Source organism: Coregonus clupeaformis, chromosome 23 (genome assembly GCF_020615455.1).
Source record: "Coregonus clupeaformis isolate EN_2021a chromosome 23, ASM2061545v1, whole genome shotgun sequence".
NCBI classification, from domain to species: Eukaryota; Metazoa; Chordata; class Actinopteri; order Salmoniformes; family Salmonidae; genus Coregonus; species Coregonus clupeaformis.
In genome coordinates this window covers 13,695,341-13,721,799 of record NC_059214.1, presented here as the reverse complement: position 1 = coordinate 13,721,799, position 26,459 = coordinate 13,695,341, and the positions used below count along the sequence as shown (strand labels likewise).

Below are 26,459 nucleotides of genomic sequence, written 5' to 3'. Positions count from 1 at the left end.
CTCTCCGCCACTCTTCTACCAACCTAACCCCCTTCCAATGTGTGTTAGGTTACCAGCCGGTTCTGGCACCTTGGCAGCAGAGCCAGATCGAGGCCCCTGCGGTGGATGATTGGATGAGGCGCTCGGAGGAGACGTGGAACGCTGCACACGTCCACCTGCAGCAGGCCATCCGTCGACACAAGGCGAGCGCCGATCTCCACCGCAGTGAGGGGCCGGTGTACGCACCCGGAGATCGAGTCTGGCTCTCTACCAGAAACCTACCCCTCCGCTTGCCCTGCCGGAAGCTGGGTCGGCGGTTTGTGGGGCCTTTTAAAGTCCTGAGAAGATTGAACGAGGTGTGTTATAGGTTACATCTGCCTGTTGAATATAAGAATATTAACCCCTCGTTCCATGTGTCTCTTCTCAGGCCGGTGGTAGCTGGTCCACTCCAGGAAGGTGAGATAGGAGAGACTCCTCCGCCCCCACTGGACATCGAGGGGGCTCCGGCGTACACCGTTCGGTCCATCTTGGACTCAAGACGCCGGATGGGGGTCTCCAGTATCTCGTGGAGTGGGAGGGGTACGGCCCGGAGGAGCGGTGCTGGGTGCCGCGGAGGGACATCCTAGACCCGTCTCTCCTGTCGGAGTTCCACCGGGACCATCCCGCGCGCCCTGCTCCGCGCCCTCCTGGTCGTCCCCGAGGCCGGGGTCGGCGCACGGCTAGAGCCGCGCGTCAAGGAGGGGGTACTGTCACGGTTTCGGCCGAGGCTGCTCCTCCTCCTTGTTCGGGCAGGTTTCGGCGGTCGTCGTCCCCGGAGTACTAGCTGCCACCGATCTATGTTTCATGTTCGTTTGGTTTTGTCTTGATGTTGTACACCTGTGTCTAGTTAGTCCTCATTAGTGTCCTATTTAGTTCTTGTTGTGTGTGTCAGGTGTTGTGTGTGATTGCTCTTCTGTTTGGTGTTCTGAGCTACGTGTTTCCCTCCGTTGTTTTGGAGAGGTTTTCGCACATGTTAGTGCGCCTATTGTTTGATGCCTGTGTGCGCCTTTATTTCGCCTCCGGGCTTGTTGTGCTCGTGTACTACGTGAATATTTCACTAAAGTCTTTTGGACTTAGTTTCTGCGTCCTGCGCTTGATTCCTGCACCACACCCACCTTCAGCACCCCTGACAGTAAGAGTGGTGTAAAAATAACTCCAGTGTTGGTGTTGATAACCAGAGTTATTGTTTTACACTGTGGAGAGTAAAACAGTCCCAACCAAAACCACACCCATCATTATCATATTTCCCAGTATGCTCTACTTCAGGTAGATTTTTTTTAGAATTGTTTTTAAAATCTGTGTTTTTGCATGCACATTGATTGAATGATTGATTAATTTTGATTGAGTGATTAATCTTGATTGAGTGATTAATCTTGATTAATCAAAGATAAATATCATACATTTTTCTAAACTTACCCAATCTGTTAGTTATATTTATTGCACCTGTTACTGAAATGGTTGTTCAGGATTAAATGGTTTAGGTAGTCTCCTTTATCAATGTCCGTAACACTGACAGTCATTCTGAATGCAGGTTGCGGGTAAATAAAAATTCAACTGTTGAATATCCTAACTCTGGCTGGATTCCAATACGAAATACATATCACTTAGCCAACCATCATAATGTGACTTGCAGGCTTGATGTGGCCTGTAAAATAGGAATTTCCTAAATTCACTGTTTTAGGGTAAAACTAGGCCATCAAAGTAAGGCCTTATGATATGTATGTAATGTATTTTTATTAAGTACATTTTTTAATGATAACATTCGCCTACGTACTCATTTGGTAAAAGCCACAGGCCTTTGAAAGCAAAGAATTCAACAACCATGTCTCTGTCACTAACAAATACAGTCATGGGTGGTAACTCTATTTTTTAATTTTTTAATTTAACCTTTATTTAACTAGGCAAGTCAGTTAAGAACAAATTCTTATTTACAATGACAAACTACACCGGCCAACTGTGCGTTGCCCTATGGGACTCCCAATTACAGCCTGGATTTGAACCATGGGGTCTGTAGTGACGCCCCAAGCACTGAGATGCAGTGCCTTAGACCGCTGCGCCACTCGGGAGCCCAATTAAATAACTCGAAAAGAAAAGGCACCATGGAAAATATGCAAATTAGGCTTTACACCATACAGTGTTAAAACAACACCCAAAATGATTTACTGTAAAAGTGTTTTTGTTGAACACTAATAGGAGTTAACTCTAGACTAACACTAGTGTTGAATCAAATTAACACTGAGTGTTAATTACCCAATAGTGTTACATTTGAGTGTAATGAATGCAGTGTTGATTTTTTTACACTACGAAGTTTTACATGAACACTCAAAATGTAACGCTGTGTACATTTTACACTCTGTAGAGTGAGACCATGTGTTATCTGAGGTAGTGCTAAAATTAACTCTTTAAGTGTTGATTTATCATTGAAAAATTTACTATGTACAGTATATAGAAAGAGTCATAGTAGATCAGATACAGTACCTTTTTCTGGTAAGAGAAATCAGAAATAATTTAGTACAGCGTGGTGCTTTTTCTGAATAAGAGCTTCAAACTGAGCTGCAATTTCCTCGGGTAAACCATCTAACACCCTGTCTCACACTGCTGAGTTGCGCTTCACGTCGATTTACTCTTTCCAGGCTCCAAACTAATTTGTACTAGATGGTTGACTACACCTGCCAACATGTTCCTGTGTGAAGGTTAACGACAACTTCACAAGGAACACTCTATGGCGACCTTCAAATGTTCCTTCAGAATAACTAAGACTTTAATCAACAAGAGGATAGTAGCCTATTTGTCAAGCCTATAGCCGTTGCTGACCAGTCCGACATTATTTAATGCAATGTTCCTTTCTTTTCAAAATGGTTTGTAGTTTATCAAACCTTTATTTACACACGTACTGGTAAGTCAATTAAGACTATATTCTTATTAATAATGATGACCTGTCACGAGATAGACTTGTTTTCTCCCTCCATAAAACATTCTTGACAGGATCAGAGGGCTCTCGAGGAGTTGCTCTTGACTTAGGCTACTGAGTTAAGTTAATTAGCTTTATTTATTCCTCCATAATTGCCCATCAAGAGACTGTCAATTGTTATGAATACCCTGCTTCATTAGAGCCCAAAATCTGTTAATTGGCCCCAGTAAGCCAAAAAGTTTTTGAGGATTCAGAATACTTTTATTACAACTTTTTTAAATAAACCCCATGGGGGTTAACTGAAACAAGATCTTTGTATTTAGTTTAAAATAACACCCAACTCATTGTTACTAAGGGCTGGATTCAATCTGTATTGCCACGTTGTAGCCCGATTGGCATTTAAAGACAATGTTCCCACGTTAGCGGAGAGTGCATTCACGACAAACGCTGCATATGTCGGCTCAATCGCAGCGTATGTGGTCTCAGAGAACTCGGTAACATTGCCTTTAAAAGGTGCATAGCCGAAAAGGGGTGATCGGATTGAATCCCAGCCTAACACTGTTACCCAAAGCTTACTTAAGGCTCGATTCAATGCGTAATGCCAAAGTTCAGCGCTATAGCGCAATTTTAATTTAAAGGCAATGTTCCCGGGTTCGCGGAGACTGCATTCATGGTACACACTGCATATGTTGGCTCAATCGGAAATTACCTTTACATTTCAAGCGCACTATAGCGCTGAACTTTGGTACCGATTGAATCGAGCCCTTAACCTTTGAGGCATTGGCTTGGACAGCAAGGGAAATATCAGAGACTATCAAAAGACCTTCAAATAACATTGAAATAAAGGTCTCTGCCGGTTCGGATGCTGAATTTAAATATAATATGACAACATATGTGCCAACAGGATCAAGATGTGGAGTGAAACTTTCAAAACAATAGCAAAACCTTAACTGCCCCATACATCTTGCCGGTTGGATAAATAATCCGGGGGTGCATGCTGAATCAAGATATATTTATCAAAGGGAAGGCATATGTCACAGTGACTAAGAGCCAGGACTTAAGTCATCTTCCTCGACAGCTGTCACTGCTCAAGGTTAAAGGCACTTTTACTTTCAGAAGATTCGTTAGAAGTACAGTAGAACCACATTCTAAGAGAGTTGGGAGAAAAGACAGGTAGCTTTCGCAAAGGTGAGATTTGAGTCACTGAGGTAATCAATGATTATTTGACCTATGAACTTAACTCTCAACAGTGGTGTTAAGGCAATGTGACAGCTTTGTAAGTCTGTTATGTACAGTATACACTGCAAGTAGATTTTGTACTTACAGTGTATTGCCAATGTATGTACTAATGCCCTCACAAACCACATTGAATGTTCACACACAGACATACAGTAAATACCTTTAACAAACACACACATTTAATTTGGTCTACACTATAACTCTCATGAAATGACGAAGACAAAATGATAACGAGGTCTTAGTTGTACATTCCACCGTAAGATGGCTTGCTCACCTTTTTTGCACGTGTGTATTTTTTTGTTTCACTGTTTACTCACAGGAGCATCGCTGTCAACATTGGAGTGCTACTTTGGAGGGAATATGGGAGCACACCACTTCCCAGAATTCTCAGCCCCTCGTGAGAATGCAAGTATCAATAATTCAATGTACAGTACATTCCCATTGGCGCTTGACCAGATTGAGGTGTGTCTTTAAAGGCCATGGAAGCAACGTGTGCCAGAATGAACCCAAAGTGGACTGTTTGTTTGTGTTTCTTCAGATCAGAGGGAGCAGGCACTCAGTGCGATGCAACTTCGGGTAAGACCTGTATCTTTCTTTGCAAGTAATTTAGCAGACGCTCTTATCCAGAGCGACTTAAAGTTAGTGAGTGCATACATATTTTATTTTATTTTTCATACTGGCCCCCCGTGGGAATCGAACCCACAACCCTGGCGTTGCAAACGCCATGCTCTACCAACTGAGCTACATCCCTGCCGGCTATTCCCTCCCCTACCCTGGGCCAATTGTGCGCCGCCCCATGGGTCTCCCGGTCGCGGCCTGCTACGACAGAGCCTGGATTCGAACGAGGATCTCTAGTGGCACAGCTAGCACTGCCTTAGACCACTGCACCACACATCCTTCTTGGTAAAATAGCCCTTACACAGCCTGGAGGTGTGTTGGGTCATTGTCCTGTTGAAAAACAAATGATAGTCCCACTAAGCCCAAACCAGATGGGATGGCGTATCGCTGCAAAATGCTGTGGTAGCCATGCTGTTTAAGTGTGCCTTGAATTCTAAATAAATCACAGAGACACCAGCAATGTACCCCCACACCATAACAACTCCTCCTCCATGCTTTAGGGTGGGAACTACACATGTGGAGATCATCCGTTCACCCACACCGCGTCTCACAAAGACACGGCGGTTGGAACCAAAAATCTCAAATTTGGACTCCAGACCAAAGGACAAATTTCCACCCATCTAATGTCCATTGCTCGTGTTTCTTGGCCCAAGCAGGTCTCTTCTTATTATTGGTATCCTTTAGTAGTGGTTTCTTTGCAGCAATTAGACCATGAAGGCCTGATTCACACAGTCCCCTCTGAACAGTTGATGTTGAGATTTGTCTGTTACTTGAACTCGGTGAAGTATTTATTTGGATTGGATTATAACTGTATCTATTGTTTGAAGACTGAACTGTTACTGTTTAGAGGTGATTATCATGAGAGCAACAATTCCTCAACCTTGTGAATTTTGAGCCAACAGTTGAGAGAGACATATTTACTGTTCCTTGTATCTTTTTTGCCTCAGGCCCACTCAGATGATTGGACAGAACCGGAGTAAAATGAGGAGCGGAGTTGAGCGGAGTGGGCAGGTTGCCAGAGTTCCCCTATCCCCTAAAACAGGAGAAACTCTTTTTTTTCCCTTTTGTGGAATCAATTCCACCCTAACCACTTTAGTGGGAGGCCTACGCCATTTTTGATACATTTCCAATCTACCTATTGTTGTAAATAAATGTTAATACTTTTTGCTGAACTCTTGCCTCCTTGTGTTTCATGGTTACTGTGGTTCCCAACTGGTAACTAGAACGCAAACCTTTTACAGTTAACAGTCCTGGTGCTCCAAACCTCCACCAGGTGGCGTAGTCAGGTTTTTATGACATAACAATGTTTCATGCTGGTAGCAACACCATAAGTGGTAAAATAGTTTATTTCACCCTGATAAGTTTTGGATAGAACAGAGGATAGTATTGTCAAACATTGGACAAATTATCACATAAAGGAACATAACTGGCATTGAGTTCTTAGAAAAACCGACAGCTGAGGCTGAATAGTAAAGAACACTGTAATCATAATACTTATGTACAGCATACAAATACTGGGTATTAAGACATGAATACTAGAAAAATACAATAGTCTTTCGAAATTGACTCTCTCCATTAATATGAACAATATCAAAACAAAGACTTCATGCTCTCATTACCAGTACCACGTCGGAAGACTTAATTGACACGTTAGAATGGCTTAATCGCTAGTACACATGTATATTGCTATACTCATAAAACATCAAGTAACAGTTAATAATATTTTCTTTAAAATAAATGCAACATTGCAACAATTAAAAGGTTATCACGAGTATAAACAGTTATATACAGGTGTAAGTGTACATTAGAGGAAAGCAGTAGTATTTCATAAGTATTTATGGTATCTATTCAAATTACTTATTTTGTTTGAAATTGTAATAATTTAATCTGTTGACAAAAATATTTCATAGTCGTCAATTACTGTTACACAATAGTTTGTTTCATATATAATGTTAAAAGGGCAATCTGCTATTGTATCAAATATAACTTAGAAATGCTTACATTTACATTTTACATTTTAGTCATTTAGCAGACGCTCTTATCCAGAGCGACTAGCTTAGTTCAACTGTCATACTTTGTTTGAACTGCAGATTGCCTCTTTAATGTCTCTTTATAGGGAGTATCAATAGAGACTATCTCTGTAGTCATATAGAAAATTGACCCGATATGTATCCCAATAGTTTTAGGGATTTTTTGGCTTGATTCTCAAAAAGCCCATAGTTGTTTTCTGTCATACTACATTTACACATTTTGTCATAAGTGATGACGTAGGCTGGACTATGGTTGGTTGGGAATATGGGGGGATTACAATGGGTCACAACACTGCTAATATATGTTTGTTATGTCCTTATTCTGCCTCTGGTGTGGTGTCTAAAATACCCCATGTTACCAGGACTGATTATGAACTACTGTATACCTAGGAGGAGAGAGACCGCCCTGGGGTAAATGGTCGTCACAATTTATAAAAGGCAAGGCAGGGACACAATTTCAAAAAGGCTTAGGGAAGCAAAACATTTCATATAGCAGCCTAAGTTGCCAAACATGTCAGGATGCATTGATAACAATGAAAAGGTCAGTAGAGTACACAATATGCATTATATTTGGAGCTTAAAAGTGAGTTGCCTAGATGCAATACCTCACACAGTTATTTTATACAGATAAAGTTGGATAAATGGCAAACAAATTCTGAATAGACAATGTAGTTCATAAAAGGCAAATAGTATTTGTTGTATACTTATACTCTTAGTTGTAAAATAGTTACAGTGCCTTCAGAAAGTATTCATCCCCCTTGAATTATTGTACATTTTGTTGTGTTAAAGCCTGAATTCAAAATTGATTAAATCTGTTTTTTTCTCTCACCCATCTACACAGACTACCCCATAACGACAAAGGGAAAACATGTTTTTATAAATGTTTGCAAATTTATTGAAAATGAAATACAGAAATATATAATTTACATAAGTATTCACACCCCTGAGTCAATACATGTTAGAATCACCTTTGACAGTGATTACAGCTGTGAGTCTTTCTGGGTCAGTCTCTAAGAGCTTTGCACACCTGGATTGTACAATATTTGCACATTATTATTTTCAAAATTCTTCATGCTCGGTCAAGTTGGTTGTTCATCATTGCTAGCAGCCATTTTCAAGTCTTGCCATAGATTTTCAAGCCAATTTAAGTCAAAACTGTAACTACGCCACTCAAGAACATTCTATGTCGTCTTGGTAAGCAACTCCAGTGTATATTTGGCCTTGTACTTTAGGTTATTGTCCTGCTGAAAGGCGAATTTGTCTCCCAGTGTCTGTTGGAAACCAGAGTGAACCAGGTTTTCCTCTAGGATTTTGCCTCTGCTGAGCTCTATTCCGTTTATTTGTATCCTAAAAACTCCCTAATTCATGCTGATGACAAGCATACCCATAACATGATGCACCCAACACCATACTTGAAAATATGGTACTCAGTGATGTGTTGTATTCAGGACATAAAGTTATTTCTTTGGCCATAATTTTTGTAGTTTTACTTGAGGGCTTAATTGCAAACAGGATGCATGTTTTGGAATATTTGTATTCCGTACAGGCTTCCTTCTTTTCACTCTGTCATTTAGGTTAGTATTGTAGAGTAACTAATGTTGATCCATCCTCAGTTTTCTCCTATCATCGCCATTAGACTCTGTAACTGTTTGAAAGTCACCATTGGCCTCATGATGAAATCCCTGAGTGGTTTCCTTCCTCTCCGGCAACTGAGTTAGGAAGGACGCCTGTATCTTTGTAGTGACTGCGTGTATTGATACACCATCCAATTAATAACTTCACCATGCTCAAAGAGATATACAGTGTCTGCTTTTAATTTTTTTACCAAACTACCAATAGGTGCCCCTCTTTGCAAAGCATTTTTGGTTGTTTGAAATTCACTGCTCAACTGAGGGACCTTACAAATAATTGTATTTGTGGGGTACAGAGGTGAGGTAGTCATTCAAAAATCATGTTAAACACTAATATTGCACACAGTGAGTCCATGCAACTTATGTGACTTGTTAAGCAAATTTGTACTCCGGAACTTATTTAGGCTTGCCATAACAAAGGGGTTGAAACTTAAGAGTCAAGTAATTTCAGCTTTTCATTTTGATTATTTTGTTTAAAAAATTAAAAACATAATTCCACTTTGACATTATGGGGTATTGTGTGTAGGCCAATGACAAAAAAATCTATATTTAATCTATTTTAATCTCAGGCTGTAAGACAACAAAATGTGGAAAAAGTAAAAGGGTGTGAATACGTTCTGAAGGCACTGAAAATATACACTACATTATACAAAAAACATGTGTTGGGGTTGAATTGAAAACCTGCTTATAAGCCATCTATTAAGTATTTCCTAAACGAGTAATGGCTTTTCCCTGAGCTGACTGCATAGCAATATTCATGTTACGCGTATGTATAACTGAGTTCATAGGTATACTGTACATACAAGAGTTCAGTAATGTGTAACACGTCATTAAAAGTGCTTGATATATACAAAGTTAACCTGCTTTTTTCATTTACTTGTTCATACGGTTTTAGGGTGAATCTATTCAATGTAGTGACATACAGTTGAGTCGTCCCATGTCATTTCAGAAAGCCATGACACCCGCCATCTCAGATTGTTCTGAAAGTGTTTCTGTAATTAGAAACAGGTAAGATTGGCATTTCTGAAACATTTATTTTTATTAAAATGTAATACTATCTCAGAGAAATTGAGTTAAATGATTGCACCCAAATTGGCAATTTGGTGGTTTGTGGTTTGTTTCAGCTAGTTGTATCTTGTTATTGATACCATGTCTTGTTTTGAGGTGCTTGACTTATGTCTATGCTTATATGGCATTTAAATGTATGGGAATCAGATATTATTCAATAAATATAGTTACCAACATTCGATTTGGACCAAATTTCTTCCTACCAATGAGTAAGACATGAGGAATATTTTTTGTTGTTGTCAAAGTTCACCCACTGACCCCACAAACCCCATGCCAATTCCACCCCAACTACCATTAACAGTTCTCTATGTTTGACAAGTAGTATGAAACTGCGGCTTGGAGTATTGTTTCTCCATACTATGTAATGTATTCCCTGTGAATCTTATTTTTTTATTGAAGTCGATTGCATTATTTACCATAAAGTAGAGCGAAAGTTACAGGTTTTGCCCACTATATGCCGCTGTTCCTGTTATACAGCCACACCCTTTTATCAATATTGCTGGTATCTTGTGTTTATTAACTAGATTACAACATTTCCTTTGCAACTTTGGGTAGAAAACCAATAGATTTGGCTAATGATGAAAATAAATTGTGTGATCATCTTCACAATTCAAGCCAGTCCTCCATGAAAGAAAATCAGATGTCTTTTTTTTTTACGCTTAATCTGTGTCCAGAAAATGGCACCTTTGTGTATGGTTTATTCCCTTCAGAAATGTCTGGTTGAGTTACTATTAGGCCATTCCTGGTGAACAATCAAACCACAAGGCTACAGCAGTGCTAATGGTTTCAATGTTATGGTCTCTAATGGTCTTCAATGGTAAAAGGCCAAACACACACTGTATAGTGTTTTGCCATTGTAATGATATTGGGTTGGGTTTAATGGTAAATGTCACTAACTACAAAACATATAGAGCTGTTTCCCAATAACTTTATTGAAAAACATAAGACTGCCATGCAATTCATTAGTGTTGTCACAACATTTTAGTCCCTAGCCTATCTCTCCATCAAAGTTTTGGGCTTGTAGGAAAAGCCTTCATATGAGAATTGCACCATAGGGATAGCCCTCTCAGAGGACCACTTGTTGGACTATTGATGGAGAGTTGGGTTGAGAAGGGCATTTAATTGCTTTAATGGAGGACTGGCTTGAATTGTGAGGATTCATTTTTCATAATGAGCCAAATGTATTGGTATGTTATACCTAAAGTTGCAAAGGAAATGTTGTGATCTATTTAATAAACACAAGAGACCAGCAAAATGGATAAAAGAGTGTGGCGGTATAGCAGGAACATGCCCAATTTGGCAGCAATCAATAAGCTTAATTTCTCAGAGATCAAATTATATTTCAACAAAATAATGTTTCAGGAATGCTAATTGTATCTGTTACTAACTACAGAACAATCTGAGATGGTGGGTGTCAATCTTCTTTCTTGTGATTTTTGAGGTGGAACGACCCTGTTATGAGTGGAGATCCCGCCTATACTATACTTCTGTGATTGATAGCTTATTAGCCAGTCAGACAGCCTTGAAGTTATGTTTGTTGCGCACTGATTTTGAGTGTCAGTTGACAGTACGTATAGATCGGGTTGCCTGACAACGTCATGAAAATTATGCCTCCGCATCGATGGGGCAGAAGAACATGTGTTATGATTCTGAATGGTCAGATAGCTAGCAACAATTACAAAAATCTGCCATGTGGGGAATCAAAGGTGGTTTGTTTCAGCTAGTTGTATCTTGTTCTTGATACCATGTCTTGTTTTGAGGTGCTTGACTTATGTCTATGCTTATATGGCAAAAATTTGCTAGCTAGCTAACCAACAACTGTAATTATCTATTTGAGAGACAGCAACAAGTGCTTATTGTGAAAAAGTATGTTTTCAATAAACATTCGGAGACTAAATATAGTTCACATGTTGTCAATAATCCTTTGGAGTTTACAGTTGTTTTGCCCCAAAGTTGCGCACGCATCGGTTTTGTTGCTAAACAACCCAACTGTCTATTGCCCAGCATGGAACCTAGCTAGTCAGTATTGTGTTGCAAATTGTTAAAGGGATAGTTCTCCCAAATGACTAAATTACATATTGCTTACCTTACCCTGTAAGTAAAACCAAAGCATGAATTGCTGTCTTACTTTGTCCAAAGACTGCTTACAGGGTAAGGAAATCAATATGTTATTTTGTAAATTGGGTGAACTATCCCTTTCATAGAACTCCCGAAGGAGAGAACATCATTGTGGTGTTTTTCCCACGCCATCCATCTACAATTAAGTTGATAAGATAAGGAGCAATTAGAAATTACAGCACAGTACCTATGTGTGAGCTAACTGGTAAAGCTACTAAAGAGGCTAATGTGTGTCAAGTACAGCAAACCAAACACAAAGTCCAATGATGATAATAATTGCCTGTGACTGTAAATCAATGGCTTGCTGATTTGAACAATGTGGACAGAAACTCATCAGACAGAAATGGGCAACTTTCAGGCTTCTAGCATTCATATGTTGCCGTGACACGTTTTCATGGGCAGTTCTATTCCTAAAGGTTGGTATAGTGCTTTTGTCTGACCCGCCATGAGCCATTGTAATCATGCATCTCCCTGTAGGTTACATGCCTGCTGATTGCCCTCTCTCTCTCTTCCCTCGATGCTGCTCATTTTGTTCCATAATTTAGTCTGAAATGGAAGAGGAAAACAGGATTAGATGATACAGGGGGGAAAATCTACATCTGTGTTACACAAAAAATGCTAATGCCATTGTTTAAGTATGAAAAACAGCAAACTCTCCACCCACTGCTGTTGGGATGAAAGTTAAACATCAACCTTCCTACTAATAATACAAAAGTGATTTTGGCAGTACATCAAATCTTAGAGTTTCAGCCATATGGACAATAGAGGAGTTTCATTGCAATGGCATGAATCATTTGCAATTGGACGATTATGAGCTCAGCAAAATGTTCGAGACACCTGTCTCTCTGCTGCTGCCAATGTGTTGGAATGCAACATCGGGTCAAAGCCATCAACTTCAATCATTCTTGCTCATAATGATGTTTCACTGAAGGCTGCATATGTGAAAATGGAACCTAGCCCCACCCCCCAAGGTAGTTATTGAAATGACAAAGACTTTTACACGTTAATTAAGTACATTAATGCATTAAACAAAAACAACTAGGGGGAGGTGAGACATATTTTCTAAATCACCCCTTTCTGAACTACCAATAACATTTTAGGATCTATGTCTCTTTGCATGGCTATTTATTCGGTTACAGGGGGAGATTTTTGTAGGAGCACATATAGAGCAGGTTTAGCCTCTGGCTGTTAAAGATATACCAATAATGTCATCATGTCAATCATTGGGTCAAAGTGAGGACCTAGAGTACTGAATTAAATAATTACAGCTGTGCATAGGGTCAATAACTTTCTCTTACCTGATCAGAAAAAACTCTGGTTCCTAATCATCACCAATCATACATTATTATTAATACTGTGAAATCGTTATGCACTTAGCTAATACACACACCAAATACTAACCTCACTGTTAATATTTTACTTTGACCTTGGGACCAGGACATTGTAAAGACACGTTTGCCAGGAGAAATTTGCCAGGAGTGATTAAAAAAACACAGAAACACATGTCACATACTTTCTGGATTCTTCTCAGAAAAAAGTAACCTATACAGAAAATCGATGCAGAAGACAGAAGCCACACTTCATGTCAAGTTCAATTTCCTGCACACAATTAAAAAAGTTTTTGGTGAGAAAATAAGATGTATCAGACCTCGGGCCATTGTCGAATTTCTAACCTTATAGCAAACTACAGCCTTTCTTTCAAAGTCTTCGGATGCTTGTGAAATAACAAGAGAGCAGAAAACAGTCACAGGAGCAGTTCTGTGAAAGTGTAAAACAGTGTATACAACAGTGCAATCTAACAGTCAAGTCTTGACTTTGACATGCTTTACGGCTCTTTACAGTCAAGTGCACAGTCTCTAATTTCAATGATGAAATATGAATCACTATAATATCTAACACTCTTTTCCAAATGGTCAAAGTGCTTTATATTTAGAAAATGAAGTTCAATTAAGTTACATAAAATACATAAAAGTACTGTCATCAATATATTTGTATTGTCATCAATATATGTGTTGATGTTCCAGTCAGTCTACATAACTTTTACAATGACACACAGGAATACACTAGACTATATTTATGGTCATTCTGTTCTGCTGTCTGTTATCATTCCTCCAGGGGACATTCAGTGAAGGTGGAGAGTTAGAGGCCGCGCTTGACAAATAGCTTAGACCTGTGGGGTTGTATTGTGATGGTTTAATCAATACTCTCATTAACCTGACAGAGACATCAGGCTGGCCCCAGTCTTTAACTATAAGTGTGGCATCCACAGGACACTGTTAACTGACTCATCATACTCCAATTTGGCAAGGGAATTGAAGATAAATAATCAAGAGAGGCTTTATGGTGCTCAACAGAACCCAACATCTTACATATTTACTCCTGTAAGTGCAGGCCTATGGTTGATCAACTACAGATGACTTTAGAAACGTTGATTCTATTCTGAAAATGATTTGTGTGCATTACTTGATTGCTATAACCAATTAATTGGATATGAAACGGGTAACGGATCTAACAGCAAACTGGAGTCTTGTCTGCTCTCTATGTTGGCAGGGCTTGTCTTTGATTTGAAATGGCTAAATCAATTTAAATCAAATTTTATTTGCCACATGCGCCTAATACAACAGGTGTAGACCTTAACGTGAAATGCTTACTTACAAGCCCTTAACCAACAATTCAGTTAAGAAAAATAAGTGTTAAATAAAAAATAGATAAGTAAAAAATAACATACAATTAAAGAGCAGCAGTAAAATAAAATAACAGTAGGGAGGCTATAAACAGGAGGTACGGGTACAGAGTCAATGTGCGGGGGCACAAATTAGTCAAAGTAATTGAGGTAATATGTAACATGTGGGTAGAGTTAAAGTGACTATACAAAGATAATAAACAGAGAGTAGCAACAGCGAAAAAGTGGGGGGGACAATGCAAATAGTCCGGATAGCCATGATTAGCTGTTCAGGAGTCTTATGGTTTGGGCGGCAGGTAGCTTAGTGGTTAAGAGCATTGTGCCAGTAACCGGAAGGTCGCTGGTTCTAATCCCAGAGCCGACTAGGTGAAAAATCTGTCGATGTGCCCTTGAGCAAGGCACTTAACCCTAATTGCTCCTGTAAATCGCTCTGGATAAGAGCGTCTGCTAAATGACTAAAATGTAAAATAAGTAGAAGCTTTAAAGAAGCCTTTTGGACCTAGACTTGGTGCTCCGGTACCGCTTGCCGTGCGGTAGCAGAGAGAACAGTCTATGACTAGGGTGGCTGGAGTCTTGACCATTTTTAGGGCCTTACTCTGACACCGCCTGGTATAGAGGTCCCTCTGTAGTGCCTTGCGATCGGAGGCCGAGCAGTTGCCATATCAGGCAGTGATGCAACCAGTCAAGATGCTCTCGATGGTGCAGCTGTATAACTTTTTGAGGATCTGAGGACCCATGCCAAATCTTTTCAGTCTCCTGAGGGGGAATAGGCTTTGTCGTGCCCTCTTCACGACTGTCTTGGTGTGTTTGGACCATGATAGTTTGTTGGTGATGTGGACACCAAGGAACTTGAAGCTCTCAACCTGTTCCACTACAGCCCCGTCGATGCGAATGGGGACGTGCTCAATCCTCTTTTTTCCTGTAGTCCACAATCATCTCCTTTGTCTTGATCACGTTGAGGGAGAGGTCGTTATCCTGGCACCACATGGCCAGGTCTCTGACCTCCTCCCTACAGGCTGTCTCATCGCTGTCGGTGATCGAACGTACCACTGTTGTGTCGTCAGCAAATGTAATGATGGTGCTGGAGTCATGCCTGGCCATGCAGTCATGGGTGAACAGGGAGTACAGGTGGGGACAGAGCACGCAATCCTGAGGGGCCTCCGTGTTGAGGATTAGCGTAGCAGATGTGTTGATACCTACCATTACCACCTGGGAGCGGCCCGTCAGGAAGTACAGGATCCAGTTACAGAGGGAGGTGTTTAGTCCCATGGTCCTTAGCTTAGTGATGAGCTTTGAGGGCACTATGGTGTTGAACGCTGTGCTGTAGTCAATGAATAGCATTCTCACGTAGGAGTTCCTCTTGTCCAGGTGGGAAAGGGCAGTGTGGAGTGCAATAGAGATTGCATCATCTGTGGATCTGTTGGGGCGATATGCAAATTGGAGTCGGTCTAGGGTTTCTGGGATAATGGTGTTGATGTGATCCATGACCAGCCTTTCAAAGCACTTCATGGCTACAAACGTGAGTGCTACGGGTCGGTAGTCCTTTCGGCAGGTTACATTAGTGTTCTTGGGCACAGGGACTATGGTGGTCTGCTTGAAAATTGTTGGTATTACAGACTCAGTCAGGGACATGTTGAAAATGTCAGTGAAGACACTTGCCAGTTGGTCAGCACATGCTCGGTGTACGCGTCCTGGTAATCCATCTGGCCCTGCGACCTTGTGAATTTTAACCTGCTTAAAAGTCTTACTCATATCGGCTACAGAGAGCGTGATCACATAGTCATCTGGGACAGCAGATGCTCTCATGCATGATTCATTGTTGCTTGCCTCGAAGCGATTTAGCTCGTCTGGTAGGCTCGTGTCACTGGGCAGCTCTCGGCTGTGCTTTCCTTTGTAGTCTGTAATAGTTTGCAAGCCCTGCCACATCCGACGAGCGTCGGAGCCGGTGTAGTACGATTCAATCTTAGTCCTGTATTGACGCTTTGCCTGTTTGATGGTTCATCAGAGGGCATAGGGGGATTTCTTATAAGCGTCCAGGTTAGAGTCCCTCCCCTTGAAAGCGGCTGCTCTACCATTTAGCTCAGTGCGGATGTTGCCTGTAATCCATGGCTTCTGGTTGGGGTATGTACAGTAACTGTAGGGATGACGTCATTGATGCACTTATTGATGAAGCCAGTGAATGATACTCCTCAATGCCATCCGAAGAATCACGGAACATATTCCAGTCTGTGCTAGCAAAACAGTCCTGTAGCTTAGCATCTGCGTCATCTGACCACTTCTTTATTAACTGAGTCACTGGTGCTTCCTGCTTTAGTTTTAGCTTATAAGCAGAAATCAGGAGGATAGAATTATGGTCAGATTTGCCCAATGGAGGGCGAGGGAGAGCATTTAACATGCTGGTAGAAATTAGGTAGAACAAATTTAAGTTTCCCTGCATTAAAGTCCCCGGGCACTAGGAGAGCTGTCTCTGAATGAGTGTTTTCCTGTTTGCTTATGGCCTTATACAGCTCATTGAGTGCAATCTTACTGCCAGCATAGGTTTGTGGTGGTAAATAGACAGCTACGTAAAATATAGATGAAAACTCTCTTGGGATGAGATACTCTACCTCAGGCGAGCAAAAACGTAATATTAGATTTCATGCACCAGCTGTTGTTTACAGATATACACAGACCGCCACCCCTTTTCTTACTGGAGTCAGCCGTTCTATCCTGCCGATGTAGCGTATATCCCGCCAGCTGGATGTTATCCATGTCGTTGTTCAACCACGACTCGGTGAAACATAAGATATTACCGTTTTTAATGTCCCGTTGGATCGTAGGTCGTCCGCTTTGTTTTCCAATGATTGTACGTTGGCTAATAGGACTGATGGAAGAGGCAGATTACTCGCTCACCGTCGGATCCTTACAAGCCACCCCGACCTACGTCCATGATATCTCCTTCTCTTTCTCATGCAAATGATCGGGATTTGGGCCTTGTCGGGTGTCTGTAGAATATCCTTAGTGTCTGACTCGTTGAAGAAAAAATATTCTTCCAATACGAGGTGAGTAATCGCTGCCCTGATATCCAGAAGCTCTTTTTGGTCATAAGAGACGGTGGTAGAAACATTATGTACAGAATAAATTACAAATAACGCAAAACAACACACATAATAGCACAATTGGTTAGCGGGCCGTAAAACGGCAGCTATCTCCTTCGGCGCCAATCTCATTGGTTCCATTCCACCTACCAATAAAACAAATAATGTTTTAAAAACAACTCACTGCTGATGGTTTCTTAGCAGTTGTCCTTGTCAGTCTTTTCATGATCATGTCATTCTAACTGCTGAAAAAGGAAGAGAGAGCACTGTTTTCTTCAAGTTGTATGGTCATTACATTCTAACACATTCTAAGTATTCTAAAACAGCAATATAACAGCAGTGTCAAGTTGATTTGCTCTTACACCCTCAGGGTAACAATATCTGCAATGCAGACGGATGTAAGTTGTAACACTCTCTCCATGTATAAAAAGTCATATTTTATTAAACATACAATAATATTACATCCATTCCCAGTAGTTACTTATTTTTCGGCAGCACCTCCTCTCTATTTGTTTGAGCACAAAACATTTTTCACCGCACACATTGACATAAAACAATCCTTGCTGTTGCGGAAATTGTTGTTTCCATGATACTGCTGAGTGTCATCCCATATAAAGTTAACCTCATCCAGAAAATAAGTTATTAAGGGATTGTTCTGTTGTTTTGCACACAGTAACAGGAGAACATGACAGTTGTAATAGAACACTTCTAGAGAATAGAGCCTCATTCACTAAATCTGGTGTTCGGTAATTAACAGAGGTTATATTGTCTCATCCTAAGGCATTAGCTGGACATCACTTAACATCTGCAATTTCTTCAGTTTTTCCACTTGACACTACACCCCAGAAATTGTGCCAACCAAAAAATAGACCCTCTGTGCATCACTATAACCAGGTTTCCATCCAAACTTTTTATCAGTGAAGTACATGAAAATGTCATAACAGGTCTAATAAGTTATGCGAGAAATGTCGGTGGAAACGCTTTTATTCGCAAATATTGTTATAATAACCATCATATCGAAGTAAACTTGGAGACTTGGGAAACCATGCAGTTTATTAGGCTACAGATGAAATGTATGAACTTCACAGAAAGTGGAAGTGCACAGTGATCTTCATGCTCCTCAGGTGACAGGATAATTGATGCTTGGCTGCCGTTGGACAAATACAAATAATCTCGCTATTTTGTCCATAATAATCTCATCATGTAGGCTATAGGCCTACCCACACTGTATCTGAGCTGTTGGCTAGATTGCATGTGCCATTACCAGAGTGGGCACACTCGCTTTATAAAGCAACATTTTTGGGTGATAAAACCATCAGTAGAGTTGAAAATTCGATGGAAACCCATTTAACATGTATTTTGTATTTGGTACATGGGAATTGAACTGCAAAAGGTATTTTTATGTGCATTATGTCATCACGCATAGCCTTTTGTGAAAATCTGTCACCAATTGGATGGAAATCTAGCTAGTGAGATATGAATTTCAATCACCACCAATTGTATTTATTTGTCTGAAAAACTCAGATTTGAAATACATCTCCTCTCATGAAAGGATAATTGAGTGTCTGCACTGTGCATATTTTGACAGCAATATAAACGCCTCCTCAACAATAACCCTCAAAGCCCTGGAGTCAGGCTTCTTTTGGTGGTCCTCTGTAGCTCAGCTGGTAGAGCACGGCGCTTGTAACGCCAAGGTAGTGGGTTCGATCCCCGGGACCACCCATACACGAAAAATTTATGCACGCATGACTGTAAGTCGCTTTGGATAAAAGCGTCTGCTAAATGGCTTATTATTATTATTATTATTATCTCCATGTTCACAAGATTTATTGAGTTGAAACAGCATGAAACTGAAACTAAGACAAAATTGTCTAGGTGAGACAATGTAATCTGTCCTAAAATACAAACTAGATATGAACGTAACCTGATATTTTTTCCTCACACTGACAACTAGCAAAAGCTAGGCTAACATTCTGTAGCAATTAAGCTAGTGCTGTCATACACATCCAAATTCCACAAATAATGATCTGAAACGAAAGATACATGCAAAAGGAATGAAAATACTCACTGACAAAGCTTCCTAAGGCATACAACGTAAAGGATGGATGAAGATTGTGAGCAGACAATTGAAACAGAGCACTCTGAGCTCTACATGAGGCAACAATGACCAACTTCCTCCTAACAAGTCACATGACTGGTCATTTTCTAGCTAAAGGAAATTAATCCAGACAACAATAAGGGAAGCCAAATTCAAGGTAAGTTTTACAACAAACAGAACACTCCCCACCTGCCGTGATAGAACGCCACTCTAATAACTATGGAATGTCCATATAAGAGACCTTGTTTGCTTAGACCTCTGGAGGAAGGAGAAGGACCGTCTCTGTGACGGGCCTTAGAAAGAGATTAATTCCTTCTTGCTTGCAGAGTCTAACCTCGACTTTACGGACTTTACCATCCTTGCTGGGAAAGACCTCAGTGATAAGTCCAACAGGCCATTCATTACTCTTGACTTGTTTGTCTTTGAGGAGCACAATGCTTCCAGGCTCGAGGTTGGGCTGGTTTGACTGCCACTTCCTTTTTATCTGGTGAAGAGAGGTATTGTTTCCTCCACCTATCCCAGAAGGTATTTGCAAGATGTTGAACCTGATGCCACTGCCGCTTAAAGAGGTCCTTGGCGCCATAGTCGCCAGCAGGACTCGAAGGGATACTCACTTTCTGTGAGGAGAGTAGCAAGTGTAAGTATGAGAGGGTCATCTGGATTTGTAGAGACTGGAACCAGAGGTCTGACATTGATGATGGTCCCACGGTCGGAACAAATCTGCTTTGCTGGGCCTCGGATCGAGAAGAAACGCCTCAGGGTGTTGATAAAGCTTGAGGTATCCAGTGACTCAAGGACTTTGATATGAATGGCTCTCACGCTCATACAGGTGAATATGACGTCCCACGCTTACTATGGGCATGGCCTCTTGTCCGGCGAGAGGCAACGATCCATGGACCAAATACGTCCAGGCCGACATGGGTCAACGGAGGTTCGGTGGAGAGATGATCAGCAGGAAGGCTAGCCATCTTCTGTGCCTGAGGAAGACCACGAAGTCTCCGACAGGTGACAGGCTGGTGGATGATGCTGTTCACGTACCTTTTACCGCCAACTATCCAAAGACCGGCTGTACGGTTGGCTCCCTCTGTGAAAAGGCATCCCTGGAGTTGGTTCCGTTTGTGGTAATGCTTCAGCAGAAAAGTTGCGACGTGATGCTTCCCCGGGATGATCAGGGGGTTCTTCTTGTCGTGTCCGGGTTTTGCTTCTGTTATGAGACCCCCAACTCTCAGAAGGCCTGGAACCACAGGAATCTCAGAAAGTTATGGTCTTCGTGTTTCACTAGGAAACAGTGAAACATTTGTTGAATAGCCACTGTCATAGCGACAGATTCCTTACGGAAGCGAGTAAGCACCCCAAGGAGTGTGTTGTTGAGGTCGGGCCCAGTCATGTGGACGTCATTGAGGGATAATCCATCGTATTGGGCACTGGAGTCAAAACCACGCGGATTTGACCAGGCTTCTTTGGGTGATAGACACCAAATGTAGGTAGGTACCACCGTTCTTCTTCTTCTTCTTTCAGGGGCGGAGCCACTTCGACATGACCATTCTCGAAAATCTTCTACATGAAAGAGACAAAGTTGTCTTTCATCTCGGGCTTCCTAAGGAAGTTGCATTTGAGGGAGGAGAAGCATTTCAGCGCTAGAGGTCTATTGTCGGGGAGACGACGCCTTGGTGACTTGAATGGTAAGGGTGCCACCCAGCTGTTGCTGTCATCCTTCCTGATCCCTTCCTTCATAATTTTCAGAAAAGTGCTGTCTTCAATGGAGAATGCCACTTTATTGTCGTCTCTAGTTTGCTGGAACACATTGCAGCCCAAGTGAACATCCTCTTTGTCGCAAGGAAGTCTTTTGCAGCAGCATAATGCAGGTTGATCGGGAGCTCGGGCATTCCGGAATCTTTCTTTCATCAAGAAGAGTTTGGGACAAGGCTCGAAGAGAGTAGGGCGCCTTTCTCCAAAGTGTTTGTGTAAAAGGTACTCACAGAGAGGCTTGTGAATGCTCCCCAGGCAGACGTTGCCTATTATGACCCACCCAAACTCAAGCTTCTGGGCGTATGAGTCATGGGGCCCATTAACTTGCTTGCGCACCTTATGGACTCTGATAATGTCTCTTCTTCTTCGCTTTAAGTTCTGGGATGAGGTGAGCGAGGGGTTTCAGGTGAGCATGGTGGAGCGCTGCATCTGGAGTTGGGATCTCAGATCGGTTGTTCGGGATCTCGTTACACTCGATGAGAGTTGGCAGCAGAAGACTGACTTGCCCATCCATAGATTCTACCTGGTAGCCGTTGGCTCTTCTTCCTACTGTCTCCATCACTCTGGCGCAGGTCTTAAGGGAGTAGGGAGAGCTGGGGTCTTGTACCCTGAAGATATCGAAGAACTCAGAACGAACTAATGATCTGTTGCTTTGCTCGTCGAGGATGGCATAGAATGTCACTGCTCTATCTCGTTAACCTGTTGGGTAGATTTTGACGAGGCAGATCTTAGAGCAAGGCCTGTCGGTGAGGTTCCCACCGCAGACTTGCGTACACTGGGACGTTATGTCAGAGGGAGGTGTGAGCTCTTCCTCCCCCACCATGCTCTGTAGGAAGGTCTGCCTTTTTGATCCAGGGGGTGGTCCTGGATGAAGGGCGCTGTTATGACTCTTGCGCTCACATTCTGCGCAGCTAACGCTTGACTTGCAGTTCTTGGCAATGTGAAAGGAGGATGAACAACATCTAAAGCATATGCCATTCTCTTTCAGGAAAGCCTTGCGCTGGTCAAGTGGTTTCTCATGGAAGGCGCTGCACTTCTGTAAGGGGTGAGGATAGGGCACTGCCGTTCGGAGTTCTCTGCTTTCTTAATAGGCTTGTCGGAGGAGGTAGTGAGGGATACCTCTGTTTTGTGAACCAAGACTTCTCTCTGTCTGCCTTGCTTCCAGGGAACGTTGTTTGCTTTAGCAGGAACATCAGCAACAAGGTTGAAACTGGGGTCGTTCCTGATTCTGGCTTGCTGGATGACGAAGTCAACAAAGAAGGCAAAGGGAGGGAACGGAACATGATATTGTTGCTTGTAGTTGGAACCAATGGAGAGCCATTTCTCTTGTAACCCGAAGGGCAGTTTCTGCACTATAGGGTTAACACCTTGAGCCATATCGAGAAAAGCTAGGCCAGGGAGGTCTCCTTCGGCCTTGGTGGCGAGTGGTCTAAGGCACTGCATCGCAGTGCTAGCTGTGCCACTAGAGATCCTTGTTCGATTCCAGACTCTGTCGTAGCCAGCCGCGACCGGGAGACCCATGGGGCGGCGCACAATTGGCCCAGCGTCGTCCAGGGTAGGGGAGGGAATGGCCGGCAGGGATGTAGCTCAGTTGGTAGAGCATGGCATTTGCAACGCCAGGGTTGTGGGTTCGATTCCCACGGGGGGCCAGTATGAAAAATAATGTATGCACTCACTAACTGTAAGTCGCTCTGGATAAGAGCGTCTGCTAAATGACTAAAAATGTCAATTGAAGCTCCATAAGCAGGTCACCCAACTCCCTCAGCTTTGGGTAATCCTTGTTGGAGATCTTGGGGAAACTGTTGATATGTTTGGTGAGCGCACTCTATCACCTCTAGTGAACTGTAGCATTCCTCGAGTCTAACCATCCTCAAACCTTGTTCTGGATGGTTTACGTGAATGGCTCTGATTCATTTTATATGTGCAGTAGACTCTCTTCCAAGCCACTTAACTAGAAGATCAATTTCTTCACTGTAGGTTAAGTCTAAGCCTCTGATGGCATTGTGAAAGGAGAGCCGCCAAGCCTGTAGCTCTCCAGTTGGTCATGAAATTGGAGTAGACCCGTCGTCAGAGGACGGCTCTACTCCTGTCGTTGGCTTGGGAGTGTCGTAGGATTTAGCTTGCTCCATGAGATACTCCCTAGTTCGCTGTGTGGGGTCGAGTGGGTTGGAGTCGAGCTTGAGTCTGCAGATACTTTTCTGACTGCTTAAATCAGCAGCGGCCTCTAGAGCCTCAGCTTCAGCCACTTGCTTTTCCTCTTTCAGCACGTCCATAGATGCTTCTAATTGTGCTTTTTCTATTTTCATTCTCCTTTCTTTCTCCGTAAAGGAGAACCGAGCTTCTGCAGCTTCTTCTTTTGCCCTTGCTATGGCGGCTGCGGCTTCTGTAGATGAGCTGCTTGAATGGTGGAATGAGGCTGAGGCACGAGACCTGGTATTGAAGGTGGATGCCTGCTCCTCGGCCATAGTGTGTTGGAGGTTGTCTTTACACTGCCGTAATTGTCGTAGGCCTCTCTTGGCGTTGTGACGGATTAGCAGTGTCTGTTGCTTGATCCAACTTGTGGTCCTGCCCACTAGAGAGCTGTCATTTCACTGTACTGTCCTCCGTATGCGTTACTGTGCATATTTTGACAGCAAGATAAACGCCTTCAAATCAATAACCCTCAAAGCATGATCTCCATGTTCACAAGATTTGAGTTGAAACAGCGTGAAACTGAAACACAAAGACAACAATGTCTGCATAAGACAATGTAATCGGTCCTAAAATACAAACTAGATATGAACGCAACCTGATATTTTGCTCACACTGACAACTAGCAAAAGCTAGGCTAACATACTGTAGCAATTAAGCTAGTGCTGTCCATCTATTCCACAAAGTAAACATACACATGCAAATTCCACAAATAATGATCTGAAACGAAAGATATATGCAAAAGGAATAATAATAATAAATACTCACTGACAAAGCTTCCTAAGGCATACAACGTAAAGGATGGATTACGATTGTGAGCAGACAACTGAAACAGAGCACTCTGAGCTCTACATGAGGCAACAATGACCAACTTCCTCCTATCAAGTCAGATGACGGGTCATTTTCTAGCTAAAGGAAATTACTCCAGATGAACAATAGGGGGAGCCAAATTCAAGGTAAGTATTACAACTAAAACAGAGCAGTGTCCCTTTGACAGAGTCTAAACTGGGGGTATCATTCACATACTAATATGGGTAAGCCTCTCCTCTCTGCACACTTAAAAGGTAATCCTCTGCCTTAATGCTGGCTTTAGTTGTAGTAATAACAGGGTCTGATCACTGTCACCTCCAGGACTGTATTTACCTCACGGGTAACTGCGATCAATAAAAGACAGTACTGTGCAGCCGTCTTCATTGACCTGGCCAAGGCTTTTGACTCTGTCAATCACCGCATTCCTATTGGCAGACTAAATAGCCTTGGTTTCTCAAATGACTGCCTCGCCTGGTTCACCAACTACTTCTCAGATAGAGTTCAATGTGTCAAATTGGAGGGCCTGTTGTCTGGACCTCTGGCAGTCTCTATGGGGGTGCCACAGGGTTTAATTATTGGGCCGACTCTATTCTCTGTGTATATCAATGATGTCACTCTTGCTGCTGGTGACTCTCAGATCCACCTCTACGCAGACGACACCATTTTGTATACATCTGGCCCTTCATTGGACACTGTGTTAACAAACCTCCAAACGAGCTTCAATGCCATACAACACTCCTTCCGTGGCCTCCAACTGCTCTTAAACACTAGTAAAACTAAATGCATGCTCTTCAATCGAACGCTGCTTGCACCCGCCTGCCCAACTAGAATCACTACTCTCGGCGGCTCTGACTTAGAATATGTGGACAACTACAAATACCTAGGTGTCTGGTTAGACTGTAAACTCTCCTTCCAGACTCACATTAAGCATCTCCAATCCAAAGTTAAATCTAGAATCGGCTTCCTATTTCGCAACAAAGCCTCCTTCACTCATGCTGCTAGACATGCCCTCGTAAAACTGACTATCCTTCCGATCCTTGACTTCATTTACAAAAAAGCTTCCAACACTACTCAGCAAATTGGATGTAGTCTATCACAGTGCCATCCGTTTTGTCACCAAAGCCCCATATACTACCCACCATTGTGACCTGTACGCTCTCGTTGGCTGGCCCTCACTACATACTCGTCGCCAAACCCACTGGCTCCAGGTCATCTATAAATCCCTTCTAGGCAAATCCCCGCCTTATCTTAGCTCATTGGTCACCATAGCAACACCCACCCGTAGTATGCGTTCCAGCAGGTATATCTCACTGGTCATCCCCAAAGCCAACACCTCCTTTGGTCGCCATTCCTTCCAGTTCTCTGCTGCAAATAACTGGAACGAACTGCAAAAATCTCTGAAGCTGAAGACACTTATCTCCCTCACTATCTTTAAGCATCAGTTGTCAGAGCAGCTTACCGATCACTGCACCTGTACACAGCCCATCTGTAATTAGCCCACCCAACTACCTCATCCCCATATTGTTATTTACATTGTTATTTATTTTGCTCATTTGCACCACAGTATCTCTATTTGCACATCATCTTCTGCACATCTATCACTCCAGTGTTAATAATAAATTATATAATTGTAATTATTTTGCACTATGGCCTATTTATTGCCTTACCTCCATAACTTACTACATTTGCACACACTGTATATAGATTTTCTATTGTGTTATTGACTGTACGTTTTGTTTATTCCATATGTAACTCTGTGTTGTTGTTGTTGTTTCCGCACTGCTTTGCTTTATCTTGGCCAGGTCACAGTTGTAAATGGGAAGTTGTTCTCAACTGGCTTACCTGATTAAATAAAGGTGAAATAAATAAAATAAAAACGGGCAAAACATTTTAGAGGTCCCATTTCTGGCAGTGGAGAGAAAAATGTGCAGTTTTAAAGCACATTTTCTGCAATTCTACACATTTTGCTATGGGGCTAATTGTGTGACTGTCAGTGACTGACATAACAGGAGGAAAACTGCTGATGCACTACCAAATTTCAAAACTGCAACTACCATTCCGGACGCACCGGTAGGATTGTCGAGCATCTTGTACTTAGCACCTCTGAACAGAGTGCCGGTTGTAATTTGCAAACTGAGTGCAAGCCGATTCTAAATGTAAAAAAGCGCGGGGAAATTACGGCTGTCAGTCTCCCACCGGCAGGTTCAACAAGCGAACGA

The 26,459-nt window shown here is 42.1% G+C and overlaps 1 protein-coding gene across 1 annotated transcript in view; it reads right to left on the bottom strand.

Moving 5' to 3' along the window:
- Positions 1–10,910: 10,910 nt before the first annotated feature.
- Positions 10,911–26,459, bottom strand: part of LOC121536633 (nck-associated protein 5-like) — a 77,791-nt gene continuing 62,242 nt past the window's right edge. Inside the window, exons 11-12 of the mRNA XM_041844044.2 lie at positions 17,578–17,638; positions 10,911–12,179 (exon numbers count right to left, since the gene is read on the bottom strand). Of these exons, the coding sequence (XP_041699978.2) occupies positions 17,622–17,638 (17 nt within the window). The 3' untranslated portion in view covers positions 10,911–12,179; positions 17,578–17,621. The remainder of the gene's footprint in view (positions 12,180–17,577; positions 17,639–26,459) is intronic.